The 23,528-nt window shown below is 55.3% G+C and overlaps 2 protein-coding genes across 3 annotated transcripts; both read right to left on the bottom strand.

Moving 5' to 3' along the window:
- Positions 1 to 267: 267 nt before the first annotated feature.
- LOC130875806 (mitochondrial import inner membrane translocase subunit Tim13) lies at positions 268 to 1,184 on the bottom strand. The gene is made up of 3 exons (XM_057772036.1): positions 987 to 1,184; positions 844 to 912; positions 268 to 617 (listed from the first exon to the last, which is right to left on the bottom strand). The coding sequence occupies exons 1-3, from the start codon at positions 1,104 to 1,106 to the stop codon at positions 519 to 521; spliced, it is 288 nt and encodes a 95-aa protein (XP_057628019.1). The 5' UTR covers positions 1,107 to 1,184; the 3' UTR covers positions 268 to 518.
- A 396-nt stretch (positions 1,185 to 1,580) lies between these two features.
- LOC130875805 (lamin-B2) lies at positions 1,581 to 16,371 on the bottom strand. 2 transcript variants are annotated; one of them, XM_057772034.1, is made up of 12 exons: positions 16,104 to 16,371; positions 9,124 to 9,260; positions 8,049 to 8,205; positions 7,816 to 7,941; positions 5,226 to 5,396; positions 5,027 to 5,152; positions 4,652 to 4,872; positions 4,199 to 4,478; positions 4,015 to 4,122; positions 3,472 to 3,591; positions 3,242 to 3,349; positions 1,581 to 3,044 (listed from the first exon to the last, which is right to left on the bottom strand). In XM_057772034.1, exons 1-12 carry the CDS (start codon positions 16,353 to 16,355, stop codon positions 3,003 to 3,005), a joined length of 1,848 nt encoding a protein of 615 aa, XP_057628017.1. In that variant the 5' UTR covers positions 16,356 to 16,371; the 3' UTR covers positions 1,581 to 3,002. The 2 variants fall into 2 exon arrangements, with proteins under 2 accessions (XP_057628017.1, XP_057628018.1); XM_057772035.1 differs by lacking the exons at positions 7,816 to 7,941; positions 8,049 to 8,205; positions 9,124 to 9,260; positions 16,104 to 16,371 and adding an exon at positions 6,307 to 7,806.
- Between the last annotated feature and the right edge of the window lie 7,157 nt (positions 16,372 to 23,528).

Below are 23,528 nucleotides of genomic sequence, written 5' to 3' on the forward strand. Positions count from 1 at the left end.
TGTCACACTCCCCCGCCCCCGCTGGGATGACAGGCGTGCACCACCCTTGGTTGATGCAGAGCCAGGGATGGCTCATGCATGGCTCTACAGAGCCAGGGAACCACGCTCTGTATCCCAAGATGATGGGCACCCGAGACCACGCTCAGTCATGCACAAGGCCGCTCCCTTCCCTGGGAGTTTGCAGGCTACGGACACCGAAGGGAAAATACCCTGGGAGGCCTACTATGTTATGCAGAGGGGACCTGAGGCAGCAGAATGACACGCCAGCTTCTCTGCCCCAGCAACCATTTATTGGCCTGCTCTCAGCGCAGCTCAGGTGGGGGCAGCCAGATCCCGGCGCTCAAACTGGTCCTCTCTCTCTTCTGAGACCGAGCTGGGCAGCGCAGCCCAGGAGAGGCCTCGACCTCCGAGCCCTCCATGCTGATAACTTGGGGTCACCGGACACAAGCTGCCCTTGCGGGTATGGAAACAGTTCCGACCGTGGGCAAGCACACGGTGTCCCGAGGAACAGGTGCCGGTCACATGTTAGCTCGTTCCCGCTGCAGTCTAGAGTTGTAGGCGCGGGACACGGTGTTCCAGGCGTCCATGTAGCGGTCCATGCACATGGCGATGCATTTCTGCAGTGGAGGAGACTCCAGCTTGAGTTAGCGTCACATGACCCGGAATTAATCACCCACTAGGACTACAATTACACATGCGCAGAAGCCTTTGCCCTCACTCCTGCGCACGCGCAGAACTCCTAGCCAGGCTGCGGCTCCGGGTTGCGCACGCGCCAAGTCCCTCACTCCCTGCGGTTCGTGACCCCGCGCCCCTCACCATCCCGCCGTTCCCGGGGAGTCTCACCTGCTCCGAGTTATCCAAGGAGCCCCCGGGCTTCCCGATGCACTTCCGGAAACATTTGTCCGTCATCCTCTGTGGACACACGCGAGGCCTCAGGGGGGACCCACCCGGGGGGACCCCATCACCAATCCCGGCGCGCCCCGCACCTGCAGCAGTTCCTGCGCGTTGGCCACGGCGATCTGCACTTTCACCTGCTCCATGATGACCCCTGGGTCCAGCTTCCCGCTGCCCGAGCCGCCGAAGTCCGAACCGAAGCCGCTCTCCATGGCTGCGCAGTCAACCGGGCCGCGGTAGCGCGCGCCGACCCGCAAGCGCCGGAAGCCGGGGAACCACGGGAAACGGAGGCCGCGTCGGTTCCCATAAGGCTGCGCGCGACGTCACCAGTCCCATAGGAAGCTGTAGTACGAGTCACCATGGAAACGAACCAAACTACATCTCCCACAATTCCGAGCGCTCCCCGACAAGCGATCGTCCGCGGTGCTGTGGTAAAGTTCAAACTACAGTTCCCACAAGACGTTGCGCGCCGTCCCTAGGAAAAACCCAGAGTGTCCATTGGGGTATCGCGGATAATGAAACCTAGACTACAACTCCCAAAAGGTTGTACATTTTCTTGCAGGCGCAAAATGACTTTATCAAGTCTCCGCCGCGCATGTGCACGTGTCGCCCAAGCACCCGCACTATTACATGAAATCCTCGCAGGCGCTCGGCGCTCTGGGGGCCAGAAAAATCAACTCAGAGGCTGTGGTTAAAATCAAAATTTTTATTTGAGTGTACAAAAGTTTCCAGTCGTAAAATGAATATTACAAATGATAGGAGGGGGAAGAAAAAGGCGAAACACATGTTTGGCATGCATCTTAGAAAAGAAACAGAACCTGTAAAGCTGAGCGATGTGCGTAGTGCAGGCTGCTCCCCAGCCGCAGTGCCACCCCTGTAACTGCCTCGCCTGCTGGCGCCAAAACAGGACCCCTGTGGGGTTGAGGGTTACTCCAGCCCAGCTGGCAAACAGATGGAAGACAGCTCCAGCCGGGTGCAGCAGAGGGCACCTGGGCAGGTGCAGCTGCGTGGAGACCGCAGCCTGCCCACACTCCTGAAACCAACTAGACACACAGTCCGGGATCCCACACGTGTCACAAAGAAAATGGAGCTATCTTCTGAGGGGTCGGGGGCAGCAGTGGCATCCTGTGGCCTAGAGATCTTGCCTTGGGGAGTCTGGGCCTGAACTACTGCTACCACCTGCTGTGCCAGCAGACAGCCAGCACACACACAAACACACACACCCCACTCCCCGCGGCTCAGTCAAGAAAGCTGAACTTCAGTGATCTCCATTCCTGGCAGCCTTGGGCCTGAAAACCCCCAGAGCAGCGTCCCAGTGAGCTGCATTGCTAATGTAAAAAAATAAATATCCGTTAAAAAAATACCGTGTGTCTGTGATGGGGAAGTGAAGGTGACAGGTGACAGCTGGCACCAGGAGCTTGTGGAACTATGTTCTGCCACAGCAAGCATCCAGGCCAAGCCAGCAGGGTGGGGGGCACAGAGGGGCCATGCAGTGTGTGTACACGTGGGACTATGAACACAGCTGGTTTGGCCACACTCGTGTGAGTAGACACTGGCTGGGGCATCCATCATCTGTCCCCTTTGGTCTACTGGAGTGGCAATCCTGTATGGATTTCCTCCTTCTTGGTCCTCACCTTTAGAAGGGACCCGATGCCCTGAGGCTGGCTCAGGGCAGAGCTGGAGCCCCTCTGACCAACCCCAGGAGTAGAGGGACTGCCCTGTGTCTGAAGAGCTACCGACTTCTGATAGGCTGCTGGTGATCACCACAGCCCTCTGCAACCTGATTTGATTTGATTTGATTTAAAAAGCTTCAAAGAAAACTCAACTAGTGAATCACTGTAGCATCACAAGGTCCACCCTCAACAGGCAGCCATGCTCCTGACCCTCCCGCATCGGCCACAGGCCCAAGGCCCTCAGCCTGCAGGCTTCTGACCCAGGCCTCTATATCAACCAGGTGACACAGGAGGGGTGAAGCCTGCAGGGAGAGCCCCCCACATTCTCACGGCCGCTCAACAGTCATCTAGAAATGGACCAAGGACTATGAGAGCTGACTATAAAAAATAATTTCAGGGACTTTTGTGGAGACCTTGGTGACCGTGGGGCAGGTCTCACATCAGCCGGCAACCCCTTGAGGTAGTCCTTGGGTCCCCCTGCAAAGATGAGGGCTGGAGTTAGGCAGCCTGCTCCCAAGCAAGCAGACAGGTCCCACACACTTTGTCCCCAGCACAGACTCGGCTGGAGTCTCCTCTTCCCCCCCCCAGCCGAGGAGAGGGTGTCCTGGCTGTCTGAGGCAGGACTGTGGGACCCGGGTCTGAAGCCCCACTAGGTGTGACGCCGCACGCCTTACCTGCTGGTGGAAAAGGTCTTCCTCACCGAATTCGGCCTCCTCTTCCTCCTCCTCCCCATTCTCGCTCACCGGAACAGATGCCTGCTTCACGGCCTGCACAGCCACCTCCTACAGAAGGGTTGCCATGTGCTGGATACCCCCGCTAGGGGCCACCCTAGGCTTCAGCTCAGTCACAGCTGCCGTGAGGGAAAGGGGACGCCAGGACCGAGTTCACCCCGCCATGTTCGTACCTCTCCATCTGCGTTGACCAGCACAGTGCGGAAGCTCTCCCCAGAGCCCCAGCTGCTCTGGCTTTTCCACACAAGGGTTGATGGGGGACTGTGGGTGACCCCTGAGCCAGCTGCCCACACCTGAGGACCCAAGATGGCCCTTGTCAGACACCTCAGGGCCTGGGCCAGCCAATGGCTGTACACAATGAAGCCCTTCAGTGGTTTTGTCCCTGCAGGATGGCCCCAGGACATGGACAGACAGGTTCACAGTGGCCCCGGGACGTGGACAGAGAGACAGGTTCACAGTGGCCCAGACACTAGGCTGCGGAGCCACACTGCAATCCCAAGTACCTTGGGGCCCAGATGTTCCACCCCAAACTAAACTGCCAGGCCTCAGACACAGGATACCATTTGGACAGTAAGGTACCCTGAGGGGTGTGGCAGTCATACATGGCAGCTAGTGGCCACGGGGCTGGTCTCAGAACAGGTGGAGTTCACACAATGCCTCCCACCGTGGGACTCAGTGTTGGGAACCACCCAAGCCCCAAATTCCCTGGCACCTACCGTGACTGTCTGGCCGGCCCGCAAGACGTACTTGGGCGTGAACTTGTAGGCGATGTCTTCACCCTCCAGGACCTGTCTCTTGATCCTCCAGTTCCCTAAAGACTGGTCCTGAAACCCAGGCATGTTCTTGACCCCCGCCTCCGGGATGGGAGCGTGGGCCCTAGCCACCCAGCCCCTCACTCACTTTGTCCGAGGAGTTCTTGAGTCGCACGAACCTGCCCTCCAGGTCCACCTCGTCAATGCTCACAACACCTGTGACTGCGGCCTGCTGTGCCAGGCGGGAGCCACTGCCCACGCCCACGCCCGAGGCACTGCTGCGTGAACCCTGGGTGTCCTCAGTCTCCAGCCGTCGGCGCTTGCCCCGGCCCCGCCCCACAGACATGCCAACCCCGCTGCTGCTGCTGCTGCTTGACGTGGCTTGAGAGATGGTGACCCGGGAAGACGGGCTAGGGGACAGTTTCAGTCTGCAGGGAGGGAAGTGTGAGAGTAGCCAGGAGGCAAGGCATGGCCTGGCCTGAGGAGCCCCGCCCACTTCCAGGCCTCCACCACCAGCCAGCCAGACCCACCCCCAGTTTTCAGGAACTCCACCCACTCTCCTGGCCCCTCCCCTCATCTCCAGGCCCCTGGTGTCACACACCTCTCCTCCTCGCCCTCCAGTAGCTTGCGGTAGGCGCTGATCTCCATGTCCAGGGCCAGCTTGATGTCCAGCAGCTCCTGGTACTCAGCCAGCTGCTGCTGCATGGCGTTGCGCACCTCCGTCATCTCCTGCTCCTTGGCGTCCAGCATCTTGCGGAATTTGTCACGCTCCCCAGCCACGGCCTCCTCCAGCTCGCGGATCCTGTCCTCTGCAGCGCTGGCCTGGGGAAGGGTGTGGCAGGGTCACAGTGTGGCCTCTGCAGCCTCAGATGTGAGGGACCAGAAGGGTGGGTGGAGGGACGGGATGGGCAGGATGGGGGAGGACTAGAGTCATGGAGTCACAGAGGCCTTGGCGGGCAGGGCTAGGTTCCATCACCTTCTTTTGGAGGCCTGAGAGCTGGTAGCTGAGGGATTCCATGCGCATGCGGGCTTCCTTGAGCTCCTCACGGGCCGCACTAGCCGCCTTGTCATTCTGGTCCGAGCTCAGCTTGGCATTGTCCAGCTGGAGAAGTTGGGGAGTATGAGCACAGGTGGCAGAGAATCGGGCTCCCCTTCCCTCTCCTCCATGGCTGTACCTTGGCCTGGTAGGTCTGCTCCAGCTCTAGCCGATACAACCGCACTTGCTCATCATGCTGGCTGCGCAGCTCCTCCAGGGCCTGCGCCATCTTGAAGTCGTACTCCTGCTGCCGGCTGCTGTCCACCTCCACCAAGCGCCTCTCATGCCTCCGCCGGGTCTCCCGCACCTCCTATGAGCAGGAAGGAGATGACCCGGCTGTGCCAGGCTGCATGCAACTCACCAATGATCAAGCGTGTGGATGCCCCAGCCACGATGGACAACAGCCTGGGCCGTGAACACACTGGAAGAGTATACAGGCATGAACAGGAGGAGCGAGGCTCTGATACAGTCTATAGCACGGAGGAACCCTGATGAAACGGGTCGTGCCGAGAGAGAACCGGGCATGAAAGGTCAAGAGATCCCAGGACTCGCGAGCCAAAGACAAGAGATGGCTGCAACCTCAAGGTCAGCCTGGGCTCATAGTCATAGGCAGAGCCTATCTTAAAAATTTTTAAAGAATGCCAGGAGCTGGGTGGTGAGGGAGCACACCTTTAATCCCAGCACTCGGGAGGCAGAGGCAGGCGGATCTCTGTGAGTTCCAGGCCAGCCTGGTCTACACGCTAAGTTTCAGACTAACCAGGGCTACATAGTGAGACCCTGCCTCCAAATGATAATAAGACATCTAAGGTAGCCAATGACAGAGCCTACCCAGGTGCCTGGAGTTCCAGATCCAGCTGGGAGCAGAGCGGCCCCAGACAGCAGGACAGTGGGGAGGCGTGCCGTGACAGCAGCGTCCACAGGAAGACGGCTGACGTGGGAAGGTGGGGATCAACTTGGGTGGAGCTGTTTTGTTTCTTGTTTTTTTTTTTGAGACAGGGCCCTGACTATCCTGGAACTCACAGAGATCTGCCTGCCTCTGCCTCCCAATTACTAGGATTAAAGGTGTGACCACCACCGCCTGGCTAGATCTTAGTTTCCCTACAAAACAGCCTCTAGCACAGGGATCTAGGATGAAGCGGCCTCCCACAAGCTTCTCAGGACAGAACACATACCTTCCTGGTGCCCCGAACGGCTGCTCGAGAGGCGGCTCCTGGCTGTGCACCCCTCATCTGCCTTCTCGCAGGGACCTGGAGGTGTCTCTTCCAAGTCCTGGGAGCCCCTAGGGCTCCTTCTGAGAGTGTCTTCCCAGGGGTCCTCGCAAGCCCCCTCAGGCTCTGCCTCACGCACCCCCTCAGTGGTCTTGGGCTGAGCTCCCTCCCACAGCTCTCCACAGTCTCCTTCAAAGGCCTGGCTGCCGTCAGGCAGTTCCTCTTAGGGCCATCTGCAGGCTGGGTCTGTCTCCTGGGTCCTGTCACAGGGCCGTGGTCTGTGAACACCCTCGGAGGTCCCTCTCCAGCTCCCCTCACAGGGCCCCACTGAAGCTCACACGGCCTCTGGGGATGGTAGGGCAGCGGCCCCTCTGGTTGGCCCTGGCTAGAACTGCCTGTGGCCCCACACCTCCACAGGCATGTCTCCTGTCCAGGCTCTTCCTCAGCAGTGACCACAGGCAGGGCCGGGGCCACTGCTCTGGGCTGTGATGACACAATGGGCAGTGTGATGGCTGGTCCCTGGGAGCCTGTGGGGCAGAGCTGCATCTAGGCTTGGTCACTCCAACCATGCTCAGCACCCCAGAGTGCTAGAAGGTTAGGGTGAGACCCCAACGTTGGCTGAATGAGGTCTTCATAAATCAAGGTCACTTCCTGTTCCTCAGACCTGGGATGGTGACCTTAAGTAGACAGGCTAAATTAAGGTTCTTTTGACATTGATTTTTATGAGTGTGTATTTGTGGGGGTGTTATTGTGCCAGGATATGGCTGTAGAGATCAGAGGACAATTTGTGGGGTCAGTTTTCTTCTACTATGTGGTTTCTGGGGGTTCATCTGAGGTTGTGAGTCTTGGCAGCACACGCCTTTAACCACTGAGCCATCTTGCTGACCCAGTTTTTTTTTTTTTTAATTATTTATTATATATACACTTTCCAGGATACAGTGCCAGATCTCATTACAGATGGTTGTGAGCCACCATGTGGTTGCTGGGAATTGAACTCAGGACCTCTGGAAGAGCAGCCAGTGCTCTTAACTGCTGAGCTGGCTCTCCAGTCCCTTGCTGACCCAGTTTAAGCTGGATTTGGTCTGTTTGTTTGTTTAGTCTTTCAAGAGCCCCGGCTGTCCTGGAACTCCCCGGGCATGCCTCTGCCCTCTGCCCTCATGCTGGGACTAAAGACATGCGATACTGTACCCAACTAAGTTTCACATTTTTGATATGAGATTCTCGATGACTCAGATGGCCTGGAAACCCAGTGACCAATGTCAAGAGAGACCCAGGGCTGGCAAGATGGCCCCTCAGGTGAAGATGGCTGCTCCAAATCTGAAGGCCTGCGTTATTCTGGCTACATGAGCCCTCCTCCCACCCCAGAGGAAACGAAGAAACACAAAAACGACCAAATAAAACCCAAGAGAGGGAATCCGTAAGAAGCTGCAGGGGACAGGAAGCACTGGAGCAGACACCAAGAGGCAGCCCTGTGGTTTCCAGGAGCTGGGGAGGGTGTCTGTCCAGCTGACACATGCTCACCTCCTCGAACACGCTCTTGCTGAAGCCCAGCTCCTCCTGCAGGCTTTGGCAGCGGTTCTCCAGGTCCACACGCATCAGCGTCTCCTTCTCCAGCTGCTTCTTGGCCACAGCGTGACCATCCTCTGCCTGGGAGAGACAGGGCAGCAAACTGAGGGGACAGTCACCTGGCTCGGATGCCACCTGGGCTTCTCCATGTCAACCGGGAAGCAGGACATCAGCATCGCCAGACCCACCTTTGCCAGCTGTGCTCGGAGCTCAGCTACATCGGTCTCCAGCCCATGTTTGTCACTGAGGGCTGAGGCCAGCTCTGCCTCGCTCCGGTGGAACAGGGACTCCAGGTCCTTCACGCGGCCCTGGGCCACCGTGAGTTCACCTTCCCGCTTCTTGGCACTGAAAGGAGGGTGAGCGGTCAGAAGCTCCAGGGAGGCCAAGTGTAACATCACCACGGTCCCTGTCAGTTACTACAGGCGGACTGGGAGGCTGAGGCAGGAGGATGGCTTCAAGTTTGAGACCATCCTGGTCTACAGAGTGTGACCTTGTCTCAAAAACAACAAAACTAGCAAACTCAAACCAAACCTAACCCTACCGAAGCTACTGGCCATAGTGGGCTACACCAGCCGTGTTTGTCAGGGCTGAAGGTGCCCACACCTTGCCTAGTTGCCTACAGAAGTGCAGCACCCAGAAGCCAGCTCTGGTTGGGGCCCAGGAAGCCGCTCAGCCATAGAACACTGACTGCAATTCATCCTTGCGCCACCATCCTGGGTGAACCTCCAGTCCCGGGTGTGGAGTGCCAGGGGCTGCCGGGCACAGGGAAGAGGAGGGCTTCTGGTGAGGGACACTTGGGACCACAGGGGACAATCACACAGGCTAAGGAGAGCAGAGAGGCTTGAGCCTGCTGTTCCTGAGCAGCATGTCTGCGAAGGCTCAAGAGCCTCAGAGGGGTTTCACCTGTCCTGAGGCGCCCAGTCAGAAAACGCATGTGCCCATGCCAGGCCATCTGCAGCAGCTCCAGGCTGGCGGACATGGGGCTCCATTTTGACCCCACGACCATCCCATCCCTGGCCGCTGTGGGCCAGGTCTACTGGACCTGTGTACCCGAGGCATGACCATTGTCCTTTCTAGTGTCCTCTGATGTGTGTTCTCATGTTTACATGCGTGTGCATGGGGGTCCTTCCTCAGTCGCTCCCCACTTTCTTGGTGGAGGCAGGTTCACCCATCCCCGTGCTGGCATTGCCAGTGGGTTGTGAGGATCCAGACTCATCCTACTCCTGTGGGACAAGCACTTCAGCCACCAAGCCGGGTCCCCACCTCTTCCTGGCCTCGTCCAGTTCAGACTGCAGCTTCCCCATCTCAATCTGCAGCCGTGCGCGCTCCCGGGCTGTCTCATCCAGCACGCGCCGGGCATCAGCCAGCTCCGACTCATACAGGGCCTTGATGCCACTCACCTGGGGAGACAGGGCGGGGGGTGACGGTGGAGACAGAACTGCCCTTGCCCACCCCATGTCATCGTCTTACATATTCAGAGGAGTCCGGGCTCTTTCCGGAAGGAGTCAGGACTTTCCCTTCTCCATAGCTTAGCCTATCGGGATGGCAAGGACAGGCCACAGACCCTTGAGCCTGGATGGGAACATCTAGCCAAAGCCAGCTAGCCCACTGGGCACCATCGGCTCGGGGCCAGAGGATTCTGTTGTGGGACAACCCTGCCTCACTCGGGTCAGCAGGCACGCAGAACCCCATGACCCAGGCTAGAATTCCTGGTTGAATGTGTTCTCTTTGCCCTAATGGCCCAGTTCTGAGATGACAGGTGCCCAGTGCCAGCAGGCACTTCCCCACTGAGCCAGTGCCACAGCTGTGGCCTCTTTAGTGTTGATCATTTCACACATGGTCACAGGGAGCCTTCCTGGGGCTCCGCAGGGTCACACTCCTGTCCCTATTATGGTAATTTTGGAGCCCTTGAATCTGCCTTCTATTCATCAGCACCATGAGAACAAAGGCTGGGAGATGAAGGCCCTCCAGCTGTCCACATACATCCACAGGGGTCACCCCCCTCACCCATCCGCAGGGGCCACCCCCCACATCCACAGGGGTCACCCCCCTCACCCATCCGCAGGGGCCACCCCCCACATCCACAGGGGTCACCCCCCACATCCACAGGGGTCACCCCCCCACATCCACAGGGGTCACCCCCCACATCCACAGGGGTCACCCCCCACATCCACAGGGGTCACCCCCCACATCCCTAGCAAGGGCTCTTTGGTGCACATGTGCTTTGGCCTCTCCACTGACCCCGCTGTGAAGATGGTTGCCACCTGCTGCCCACATGCCACCCAGAGCTGCCCAGGACACACCAGGGGGTCTCAAGAGTCGGATTTCTCCCTGGCCCTCTTCCCTCCTATTGTTCTATGAGTTTAATGTGTTTAACGACACGTGGGGACAGACGGCAGGGAGGCAGCTCTTTACACCCGAGGATGTCAGAGGGACAAGCAGGTCAGGAGGGACCTCCCATGACCCCAGCATCACAGAGCCTCCCAAGGCAGCCAGGGTCACTGCCTGACCCAGCACCACACTTCCCATGGAAATCCGTACATCATGCACAGTGCCACCAGCCGACACTAGGGGGCAGCCCAGCGTCCCCAGCACTCAGGCAAAGGATAGCACAAGCTACCAGTTGCCCTTTAGCTGGACTATTACCAACCCTGACGAGACAGTCGGGGGACCCAGACAGACAGGAAATGTCCAAAGCGATCCAGAGATGGCCGAGTGGAGGTGGGACTCGGGGCACAGAGCACAATGGGACGCACGTGTTGTGCGTGTGAGCCTATGGCGGCCCCTGCCCTGGACTCTGAACATCGGGTAAAGTCTGCCACTCGGGCTGGGGTGAGGAGGGTGTGGGGGCAATAAAATGCACCCTCTCATCTGGGCTGTGCCTGCCACCTCCCCTCACCCCAGAACGGATAGGCAGGGCCTAGTGTGTGGAGTGCCCTTGAAGGAGACAGCTTGAGACGTGACCCTTCTGTACCCCAACATCCCAAATCAACCTCAGGCCAAAGCCAAGACTTCCAGCCCAGATAAATCTTCCATCTTCACAAGTGTGCACTCCAGCATTTTCTACGACGGATGCAGGTGCAGAGGTGTTATAGACAACACACACACGCGCGCACACACATACATGCACACACACACTCAATGCGCACACACAGACACGTATACACACACACACGCGCGTGCACACACACACACTCATGCGCACACACAGACACGCACACACATATACATGCACATACAGACATACATGCTCACACAACTCATGTGTGCGCACACAGACATACATGCTCACACATACACTCATGCGTGTGCACACACAGACATGCACACACAGACATACACACAGGCACGCACGCATGCACACTGACATGTGACCCTAAACCCCGCCTACTGCCAGGTCACTTCTTACAAGGTGAGCACTCGCTAGGCACCCAGGGGAGCAGAATACAACAGCTCCATGAAGCTAGCAACAGAGGTGACCACTGGGCTGCCACACATGTCAAAGGAGAAATGGGTGGGGTGAGGTGACAGTGATGTGCGCTTCAGGGCAGGAGGATTAGTTCACACCAGACACCTGTGCGCCAGCTGAAATCCTGCTGGTTCCTGGATGGGCTGTGGGGCAGAAAGGACACTGGGGAATCGGGCGAAAGCATGCAACACGGGCCTGCTCCACGCCTTGTTCCACTTGGACCCCATGGGTGGACCAGCCTGGTCTCTTCTAGGCCTGCAACCCTTGCTGAACCTACTACCTATCTAAGATGGCTTCTGCATTTGTATTTTTTATTTTTGAGACAAAGTATCTCTGTGCAGCCCCAGCTGTCCTGGAACTCACAGAGCTCTGCCTGCTTCTGCCTCCTGTGACTGCTGGGATTAAAGGCAGTTTCTAGATCTGGAAGCATCTGAACAGGGCTGGGGTGTGTGGCCTAACTTGACAGCATTCTCAACAAAGCTTCCCTGGCACACGGTCAACTGTGTGTGCTCAACTGCGTGTGCGGTGTCATCTCAGGTGGGTGCGGCTCAGCAACGCTGCCTCCCACCCCGTGTAGCCGGAGGCCACGTGCCTGGAGAGCAGGAAGACTGGGCCTGTGGGGACGCTGCGGTGCGCAGCCACAGACTCCGCCACACATCTGCCATCGCCTCAGTGCCCTTGATGGGAGAGTTTGGCCCCTCCAGGGCTCCCTGTCCCCAAGACACACTAGCCCAGCAATAGGACACCGGGCAGGAAGTTAGTGAGGTTGAGTTTCTTTGTGGGGAACTTTATACCCCAGCCTCCAGAGGCCACGGTGCAGCCTCCCTGCATCCCCCTCCTTCAACCTTTCTCCAAGCACCACCTCCCTGGACAGCCAGCTCAGTGTCCCCCACCCACACACCACCGCACTGTCCACGGCCCCACAGACACCAATGTCGCCACACGTGGCCCCAGTTAGCCTGCGTGGCCTAAGTGGGGCAGGAAGGCCAAGGCCACCTCGTGCCCAGCAGGCAGCAGCTACCAGCCCTCAGTGGCACCTTCAAATGCCTTCCTCGCGTGCCCGCCATCCCCCATCTCTGCGCCTGCCCCGCCGGGCACGCCCACTAAGTGCCAGTGGTGTCTCCAACCGCAGCTGTCCCTGCCCTTGCCAAGCTGCCCGGAAGACAACCCTGACAGGTGGGCCTGTGCTGCCTGGGGGTGTCCTTTGTAACCACTCCTCCCCCACCCCCTGTCGCCCGGCCACCCAGCCAGCTGTCCTCAGGCTACATGACACGGAGAAACTAGGCAGGCTGACTTCCGGAAGGGCGGTGTGCCTGACACTTGCTGCTACCACGCTGTCTCACACTTAAGTCCAAAATCAGCCCTGTGTTCCGACCATGTTTGCAAACCGAGGAACTGAAGTGGCATGTGTGGACAGGTGGCATCCACTAGGGCGGGCACCGCACATGCTCGCAGATCCCGGGAGCTCCAGATGTCTGTGGGACAAACAGCCAGAGTCGGGAAGATGGCTCAGTGAGTAGCGTCTGCCACACAAGTCTGAGGACCAGCATTCCGATCCCCGGCACCAACATAAAAAATCGGATGTGGGGGCTGGAGAGATGACTCAGTGGTTAAGAGCACTGGTTGCTCTTCCAGAGCTCCCGAGTTCAATTCCCAGCAACCACATGGTGGCTTACAACCACGTGATGGTTCACAACCATCTGTAATAAGAGCTGGCGCCCTCTTCTGGCATGCAGACATGGAGGCAGAATGTTGTATACATAAATAAATAAATCTTTAAAAAAAACAATTGGATGTGGTGGCACACGCTTCTAATCTCAGCAATGCAATGGCAGAAGCAGGAGGACAGCTGGGACTTGCGGGATGGCTAGCTGAGATAGCCGACAAGGCTGAATCAGCCAGCTCTAGGCCACTGAGCTGTGTTTAAAAACAAAACAAAACCGGGAAGAAGCCAGGCAGAGGCAGGCGGATCTCTGTGAGTTCCAGGACAGCCTGGGCTACAAAGAGAAATCCTGTTTCAAAGAACTAAAATAAGTAGATCTTCAAAAACAAAAAAGAATGACTGAAGAGACACCCAAAATTGACCTCTGGTCTCCACATACATACAACCGCGCGCGCGCGCGCGCGCACACACACACACACACGCATCAATCAACCATCCTAATCCTAGAATGCTGAGTGCTGTCCAGGCAGGTGACACTCCTAAGGGTCACTGCTGTTCCACTGCATAGATGACAAAACCTCTAGGCGGGATCCACCCCACCACACCCCCAGCCCCTCACTTGGGATTATAGGCGGGGCTCCACCCCACCACGCCCCCAGCCCCTCACTGGGGATTCTAGGCGGGGCTCCACCCCACCACGCCCCCAGCCCCTCACTGGGGATTCTAGGCGGGATCCACCCTGACCACGCCCCCAGCCCCTCACTGGGGATTCTAGGCGGGGCTCCACCCCACCACGCCCCCAGCCCCTCACTGGGGATTCTAGGCGGGGCTCCACCCTGACCACCCCCAGCCCCCTCACTGGGGATTCTAGGTGGAGCTCCACCCTGACCACTAGAAGTTCTTATCTGAGGCTAGGGTCCTATCCCCAGGTCCAAGCACCCACCAGGGGTCCTGATGAAACAACCTCCTGTCTCTTGAGCGAGTGAAGTCCTGGGGGCTTCCAGGGTCCCCAATACCTAGTAGATTTTATACAACACGCCCCCACATCTGGAGCCTACCTGGCAAACAGCACCCCAGCCCAAGCACCCCCGTTCTGGGCATCCTGTTAACTCCTAAGACATGAGAATGTCTTCTCAGACCCTCACCCCAGACTTTGGAGGGACACAGCGGTTCCTGTCCTACCCCAGTTATATCCCTGACCACCTGGGACCCATCCATGATTTGTCTGAGAGACACCCCAACAAGACCCCTCACCCCCTCTTAGTGGACTTGAGTTTCCTACCCTACACAAGGACAAGAGGCCATCCCCATATCCATCCCCCCATCCCTGTAGGTGGGAGACATTTCACTGCTGAGGCAAACCCGGTCCTCCCATCATGACCCTCAGCCACTGGTTCCCATACTTCCCCTTGTAGTGCCTTCAAATACCCTAGCAACTCTAAGTGGGTGGGTGGCTCATTCTGTGCCATTCATTGCTGGACCCTTCATCAGGGGCACCCCAAGATATCCTTGAACCCTGCAGTGGGTGGATCCTGCCCAGCCCCTAACCCTGTCCAATGGTCACCCCGAGCAACAGTTCCACCATTCAAACTCTAGAACCCCAGACAGCCCCCCAACATGCACTCCTCAGGGGTCTCCCAGAACTGCGCCTAATGTGCCCTTACCCAGTGGGTCCCCAAAAGTCTGAATTTCTCTGAAGGATGACCCCTGACCGACACTTCTTTTTCAGGGTCCCTCATCAAAACTCCCTCCCAGGATCTCTTGGATGAAAGACTTCACTTAGTCTGCACCCCTCCTCCGGGGGCCCCGAATCTCACACTCCAATTAAGGCTAGCTTTGCCTAAAGTGGAGTTGTTCATCAGAGGTTCCCAGAACAATCTACAGCTGATCCCTTACTGGGGGTCCCAGAGACCTGTGAACCCCTCAGTAGGTGGAGTCTGTCCCTAAGGGATTCTCCCAAAGGCCCCCAGGACAGCCTCCAGTCAGCACTGACTTAGGGTCCCCAAGGGTCTCATGAGCCCCTAATTCGGGGGGACTTGTTCAGTCTCTGCATATATATCTGGGGAGTCATAGGAATCACCCAGGGTCCTTTAAACCTAAGACCCTGGGTGGGCGGGGCTTTCCTGACTGTGAAGGGGTCCCAAGGTCCTTGAGGCCACCTGCGGAGCATTCCCCTAAATCTCTTGACCCCTTATTGGGAGTCTTAGCTCAGTCTACACTTGTCTTTCAGGGTGCCCGAGGAGAGGGAATGGATTAACTCCATCAGCACCTGTCCCCCAATAGTCCCAGGGTGGATGGAGCTTCAGGGGGCGGGGACTAACTTTGTTTACACCTGTTTGTCACCTGTCCCTAATGTCCCTCAGTTGAGAGGGACTTGGACCCATCTGCACCCCACACCCACCTCAGCCCCATACCCGACTCCCCCACCCCAGTGGGCATGGCTATGCTGTTTGCACTAGTTGCTGATCTCCTAGTGGGCGGGACTTAGCGGTCTGCACCAGTTCCTGGGCGGTCCCTTGGTGGGTGGGGCTTAGTTGTTTGCACCAGTGAGAGAGGCGTCTCCATCCCAACTCCCAGTGGGCGGAGCTTGGCGCTCTACAATTGTTCCTGGGGTCTCCTGATGGACAGGCCCTATGCACCTGTCCCTGAGGTCCTCTCGTGGGCAAAGCTTGGCTGTCTGCACTTGCCCCAGGGGATCTGCATTGGTCAAGACTCAGATATCAGGCCCTGGCCCTGAGGTCTCCGGTGGGCGGGGTGCAGCCCTATGCACCCTGGGTTCCCCGATAGGCAGGGCTCAGCCCTATGCGTCCGTCCCTGAGGTTCCCGGTGGGCGGGGTGCAGCCCTATGCACCCTGGGGTCCCCGATAGGCAGGGCTCAGCCCTATGCGTCCGTCCCTGAGGTTCCCGGTGGGCGGGGTGCAGCCCTATGCACCCTGGGGTCCCCGATGGGCAGGGCTCAGCCCTACGCGTCCGTCCCTGAGGTCCCCGGTGGGCAGGGCTCAGCCCTATGCACCCGTCCCTGGGGTCCCCGGTGGGCAGGGCTCAGCTTATTGCACCTGTCACCGGAATCCGTCTGTCGGCTCCCCGCGTCCCCGGTGCCGACCCACGTACCTCGCGCGTGGTCACCTCCTCCTTCTCGGAGATCCGTAGCAGCAGCCGATCGTTCTCCAGCTCGAGAGCGCGGACGCGGTCAATGTAGTGCGCCAGGCGGTCGTTGAGCTCGCGCAGCTCCTCCTTCTCCTGCAGCCGAGACAGGCGCGCGGGCGAAAGCGGCGTGGCGGGCCCTGCGCGGGGAGGCAGGGACGCCATGGCGGAGGCGGCGGCGCGCGGATCCCCTCGGCTGCCCCGGTGCGGCGCGCTCATTCAATCCGCGCCGCGGAAGATGGCGCCGCTGCCCGCCGCGCGTGGTTCGCCGGGACTTGTAGTCTTCTCCCGGGCACGGAGCACGTTGGGAGAGGTAGTCTATGAGGCTGCGTGCGAGGCATGCCAGGAGATGTAGTTTCCAGGGTCCGGCCTCCTCGCCTCCGGGTTCAGTCCCTTGTAGGGGATGGGTTCAGAGTTATGACTTCCACATGAGCGCATGTAACACGCACACACAGAAATAAATGGTAAATTAAATAAATGCAAAGTAATCAAACAAAAAGACAGCAAGGGCGGGCGAAATGTCTCAGATGTTAGGAACATGCTGCCAAGTCTATGATCAAAGCTCAATCCCTCGGTCTACACAGAAGAAAACTGACTCACACAAGTTGTTCCCCGACCTCCACAAATACAGAAACACAAAGAAATGGAATTTTTTAAAAACTTGAAAGAACCATTTCAAAGCAAATATCCACTGTCTTCCCAGCACTGGGAAGGTTGAGACAGGAGGATTGAAGACAGCATAGCAAGGCTATGAATGTGACTCAGACGGTACCGCTCTTCTCCAATCAGTCCTACTGTCCCCTGTAGGGCACCATCAGGAGCCCAGCCTGTTTCTGTGCACCTCTAGCAGGCTCAGCTGCAGCCAGCCTCTGAAGTCAGGACGGGAAGAACTAGCCCTGAGCTCACCTAGCCTAAGAGCTACTTAGTGTCAAAGGACCTGCTACTGTTTTTCATTTTTTTACAATTAAAGCTACTAATTTGCAAAATGTAACTAGGGGAGGAACTGGAGAGGTTCAGCAGTTAAGGGCACTGGTTGCTCTTCCAAGAGGTCCTGGGTTCAATTCCCAGCACCCACGTGGCAGCTCAGAACTCCCTCCTGAAGATCCAACACCCTCATACATACAAAATATCAATCAACATAAAAATAAATAGATAGCCTGGCGGTGGTGGCACACGCCTTTAATCCCAACACTCGGGAGGCAGAGGCAGGCGGATCTCTGTGAGTTCGAGGCCAGCCTGGTCTACAAGAGCTAGTTCCAGGGCAGGCACCAAAGCTACAGAGAAACCCTGTCTCGAAAAAACTAAAAATAAAATAAATAGATAGATAGATAGATAGATAGATAAAACATTAAAAAAATGGGTTGGGGGAGTGGTCGTGGTCAGGGTAAAGCCTCTCCTAGAATGCCCCAGTGTAGATGAGAGTTTACCTAAAGAGCAGTAGGCCCTCCGGGCGGTGGTGGCTCACCCCTTTAATCCCAGCACTCAGGAGAGAGAGACAGGAAGATCTCTGTGAGTTCCAGGCCAGTCTGGTCTATAGAGCAAGTTCTAGTGAGAGACTCCAAAGCTACAGAGAAACCCTTTCTCAAAAAGAAAAAAAAAAAAAAAAGGAAGAAAGGAAGGAAGGAAAGGAAGGAAAGAAAAAGGAAAGAAAAGAAAAAGAGAAAAAGCAAAGCAAAAACAGAGCAATGGGCGGCTCTAGGTTTCATCTCCTGGAAAACAAAACATTTTCTTTTCCTATCTGATTCCCACTGGCCTGCATGCATTTCCTCTTCTCAGACCCAAAGGGAATGGCGACCCAACTCCCCGCTCCAATAAAAGGACAGGCCCAATGACTCGAAATTGAGTCTAGGCCCACCTCACCCTGAGCTGTAGGGGGATTTCTGGCAGTTAGATGAAAAGCCAGCATTTCTCAGGAACTTCTGAAGCCTGTTCCCATCTGCCAAAAGGAGTAATTTTCCTTGTCTCTGGCAGAAGGGACATGTGGCTCTCCAATTAATACCTCCCGGTGGTGCCTAACAACACATCAAAGTCCACAACGGCCTCTAGACTCTCCCAGCTTCCACTCACTTTTCCAACCACCCTCATCTCCTCCTCGAGCTCACTGGCCCCTCTCCTCTCCTGGTACCCCTTCTCTTTGTAATCCTTCAGATCTATTCCCCCTGTCGCGCCTCTCTGCTTTCTTTGGGTGACAGCCCAAGAAACAGTTTGGAATAAACTTTTCCTTTTCCGTACACAAAGCGGCCGTTTCCGTTTCTTTACTGGGCCCTCACCCATTTCGGCCCTTGCTGTACTCTGAGCTTCAGGGCTTGTTCCCTCCCAAGTGTGTTTCCCCCCACTTGTTGGCATGCTGTACTTTGCAAAGCCAAGGCTTGCGGTTGACTTCTCTCAGCACGGGGCGGGGTTCTTGGGTCACCCCACCCCTGCACTTCTGGACTCTAAGTCCCAGAAAACCCCGCGGTGCCTTGGATGGGGCGGGACCCTCTCCTCCCACGTGCACTTTGGAAGCTGTCCTGCGATTTTCAAATTTTGGCGCTTAGCGGATGGGGCGGTGACAGCTGCAGTGACAGCTGCAGCCGAGGTGTCCCCTCACTGCCCGGACCTGCTGGCTTACCCATCCCACCGGCTCTGAAAACAGAGGATGGGGAGTAGAGGACCCGGGGTTCCAGGAGCGAAAACTGAGACCCATGTTAATCGAGGACTGGCCTGGAGAATACCCCTCCAACAGCAGAAGACGAAGCTGGGCTATCCCCGCCCCCGTGCCTGGGGCGCTACAAAGTGGCTGCTTGCTGTCTGCTTTGGGGGTACAGGGCTGTGAACAGGAAATCCGGACCTCTGGACCCTCAGCCCTGGAACTCACTGCTCTGTGCCCATCCCTCTACCCTCCATATCCTGGCGCCACTGTCCCCGCCTAGGCTGGATTTTGGCGCCAGTTTTAAATAATAATAAAAATAAATAAATTGCATTCCAAAGGACTTGGCTGGCTTCTAGCCCATTGGGCTGTATTCGAAATTCCGGAGCTTGGCTCTCTGGAGAAGGTGAAATTCGGAGCCTGGATTTCAGGAAGATTTTGGTCCTGAGTTTGGGTTCCAAATTGTGGAATTCTGTATTTCCAGATGCTAGATTCAGGAATCTGGAGTGTAAACTGTCTTTTCTGGACTGGTGGGGAGACTGGGTACTGAATTCTGTATTTGAGAGAGGCCTATTTAGGAATTTCGATTCTGGAGCTGTGCCAAGCTCACTCCCAGAATTTGGGGACTCAACCTACGATTAGTATCATAATTTTTTTTATTTATTTTATTTTATTTATTTGTTTTTTTGATTTTCGAGACAGGGATTCTTCGTAGCTTTTGGTTCCTGTCCTGGAACTAGCTCTTGTAGACCAGGCTGGCCTCAAACTCACAGAGATCCGCCTGCCTCTGCCTCCCGAGTGCTGGGATTAAAGGCGAGCGCCACCACCGCCCAGCCCTATCATAATTTTTTAAAAGACTTTATTTGTTTATAATGTATACAGTTTTCTGACTGCATGTATGCCTGCAGGCCAGAAGAGGGCACCAGATCTCATTACAGATGGTTGTGAGCCAACATGTGTTTGCTGGGAATTGAACTCAGGACAGTCAGTGTTCTTAACCTCTGAGCCTTCTCTCCAGCACCTCTAGTATAATTTAACAGCCTGTGACTGTGACTGGCGATGGGGAGCAGAGACAGGGGGATTCTGTGAGTCTGAGATCAGCCTGGTGTACATAGTGAGCTCCAAGCCAACCAAGATATAGAAGACCCTGTCTGAGAACAAAATCCTGGGGTCAGTTGGACACTCACTGGACAATGAGCTCCACAGATGGGGACATTTTTCTGTGAGTCTGTCACTAGAGAGGACAGAGACTCGAGAATAGCTAACAGGGATAAGTTCTAAGTGGGTTAGAACACCGTGAGCTTCATGGTGAATCAAGCAGGGTGGGGAGGCTTCCTTGTGGGCACTGGGAGGGCAGCCATGTCCACAGAGCACCTATCTGGACAGAGGAGGAGAAGCACAGGTGCTAAATCGGCACTAAAAGGAGCCGGCCCTGAGGAGTCCCACTGGGCAAGTTCAGAAAAACAGGTAAAAATAAAGAGTAAAAGATATGCGTAGGTATTAGTCAGCTTTGCTGTGTAACAAACACCCTCTCAAAACATACACTTAGGACTGGCTGCCAAGCCTGATGACCCACTTGGGAGCCTCTGACTGCCACATTGTAGCACGTGCGCACCTCACACCTACAAGCCCTCCACAAAAAACAAAATATAATATATACACTTTAATTGAATATTTAACAGTTATGTTAATACCACTGTCAACAAAAAAAGGAGATATTTTGAGACAGACCACATTTACAATCTTATTAAGAGGAGTCCTCAACAATCTTTTTCTATCCCCAATTTAGGAATTAAACTAAAATTTTTAAATTTTTTTTTTTTTAGGGATGGAGAGATGGCTCAGCAGTTAAGAGCACTGCCTGCTCTTCCAAAGGTCCTGAGTTCTATTCCCAGCAACCACATGGTGGCTTCACAACCATCTGTATTGAGTCCTGGTACCCTCCAGGCATACATGCAGGCAGAGTACTGAGAATGCTGTATACATAATAACTAACTAACTAAATAAATATATAAATCTTTAAAAAATATTTTTTTAAATTTATTATGTATACAATATTCTGCCTGTGCTTGCTGGGAATTTAACTCAGGACCTTTGGAAGAGCAGTCAGTGCTCTTAACCGCTGAGCCATCTCTCCAGCCCCCTAAACTACAATTTTTGTTACATCTGAAATTATTTTAATATGCATGGGTGTTGTACCCGTGTAACAGTGAGGGTTAGAAGACAGAGGGAGCCTCTCTGTCTTTGCCTTCCACTGTTCAGATCCTGGGATTGAATTCAGTCAGATAAACAGGCTTGGCAGCAAGCCCCCTTATCCTTTGAGCCATGGCACCAGCCCTGGAAATTAATCTAACTTCATACGTGTAGGAAAGTTGTACTGTGCAGCAGAGTGGGTTCCGGTGCTGCATCAGGTGCATCATCAGTGCATCCAGGGCAGAAATTCATTTTCCTCCAGCATGGGGGCAGTGTCAAAGCTTAACTGAAATTTTGTTTTAATTGTGTCTTTCTTTGTGTGTGTACACGTGTGCATTCTACACGAGCTGTGCTGATGAATGCTGTGAATACGATTGGTTAATTAATAAAGAAAACTGGCTTGCCTGATGGGGCAAAAGAACCGAGCTAGGCAGGGAAAACTAAACAAAGTGCTGGGAAAAGGGAGGTGAAAAAAAGAGAAAAGCCATGTAGCCCCTCCGGAGCCAGACAGAATTTTAGATGATAAGCCACAGCCACGTGGCAATACACAGATTAATAAAAATGGGTTAAATTAAGATGTGAAAGTTAGTCAATAAGAAGTAAGAGCTAGGGCTGGAGAGATGGCTCAGTGATTAAGAGCATTGCCTGCTCTTCCAAAGGTCCTGAGTTCAATTCCCAGCAACCACATGGTGGCTCACAACCATCTGTAATGAGATCTAGTGCCCTCTTCTGGCCTGCAGACATACACACAGACAGAATATTGTATACATAATAAATAAATAAATATTTTTTTAAAAAAAGAAGAGCTAATGGGCCAAACAGTGTTTTAAATAAAGTTTCTGTGAGGTTATTTTGGTTCTGGGCAGCCGGCCGGGACAACAAGCAGCGGTAGGCTCCTACAACAGTATGGGCTCATGCAAGAGCCCCTTGACATGACCTTGGTGGAGGTCATCAGAGGGTAACTTCACCTCCTTCCATCTTTACGTGGGTCCGTTCTGTGGATCAAGTGCTGCAGTTCTTTAGTCTTTCACAGCCGGCACCTAACCACTAAGCCTTGTCCTCCCTTATTTTGTTTTCCCACTACTGGAGATAAAACCCAAAGCCTGGAGCATAATAAAAAGTTCTTTATCCCTGGCCACGCCCTCAGTCCCTCACTAGGGGATTCTAGGCGGGGCTCCACCCTGACCACGCCCCCATCCCCCTCACTGGGGGATTCTATGCAGGGCTCCATCCTACCATGCTCCCAGCTCCTCCCTGTGGGATTTTTGGGGGTGCTCCACCCATGAGCCACTATGGGCTTCTAGAAAAGACTTTCACACATCAACCACACACACTTTTTTTTGAGACAGTGTGTCCGTTTATTACCCAGGCTGACCTCCTTATAATCTAGCCTAACCTAGAATCTGAGACGCAGAATTATTAGGATTATACATTTGAAACTATCTTGGGTCCAGAATTCCTGTCTCAAAGCAAAACAATAAAGCTTACGGGGAAGGAGGGCTACCTGGTGACTGTCCTGCAGGTGAGGTGGGGAAGGTGTGGGGTGAATGGCGTTTTGTTGCAAGCCCAGCCTATGTAACCATTTTGAGAAAAGATTTTCGGTGCAGACAGACTTTCAGAGAGATCAGGCCAGTCGCTTGAGGATGCAGGGCCGAAATCTCTTCCCAAATTGAGACAGGGAGAGTTGGGAAGCTGAAGCCGTCAGATGTCCTGTCCCCACAAGTAGGGAGACAGTGGCCTCCTGCCCCCAGCTGTTCTGTGTGTCGCCCGCACCTGCGCCAACCCCACCTGCTGCCGGCTGTTTCCTGTCTTACAAATGTCTGGCCGCTCAGAGGATGAGAGCCTGAGTCACTGCCCCGAAAATTCTCCTTGGGGACAGGACCAGAGTCCTGTTGCACCCTGTGAGAAAACGTGACGTCAGAGCCTCGCTCTCAAGTTCCTGGCCTCCGTGGGGGCGGGGTCATCCAGAGCCACTTGGCTGGCCTGGCTCCCTGTCTCCCATTCTGCTCTCTCTGACTGCCTCTGCCCATGGGCTGCCACCTTCCTCTGGTTCAGAGTTCGAGTCCCTGATCCCAGAATGGCCTCTGCCTCCCTCCTGCTGCCCCCCTTCTGCCTCCCTCCTCCCTCGGCTCTAATCACACAGACCTCCTGGATGCTCTCCCAACACGCCAAACTCTGGCCTGCACGACCTTTGTACAGGTTGCTCTGTCTTCTTGGCGCTTTCATTTTCCAAGCTCAATTTAGATGCTACCTTTTTTTTTTTTTTTTTGATTTTCAAGTCAGGGTTTCTCTGTAGCTTTTTTTTTTTTTTTTTTTTTTTTTCGGTTTTTCGAGACAGGGTTTCTCTGTGGTTTTGGAGCCTGTTCTGGAACTAGCTCTTGTAGACCAGGCTGGTCTCGAACTCATCTCTGTAGCTTTTGGTTCCTGTCCTGGAACTAGCTCTTGTAGACCAGGCTGGCCTCGAACTCACAGAGATCTGCCTGCTCTGCCTCCCGAGTGCTGGGATTGAAGGCGTGTGCCACCACCGCCCGGCTAGATGCTACCTCCTTAAGGGAGCCCACCATGACTGC

The sequence above is a fragment of the Chionomys nivalis genome, chromosome 6 (assembly GCF_950005125.1).
Source record: "Chionomys nivalis chromosome 6, mChiNiv1.1, whole genome shotgun sequence".
Lineage (NCBI taxonomy): Eukaryota > Metazoa > Chordata > Mammalia > Rodentia > Cricetidae > Chionomys > Chionomys nivalis.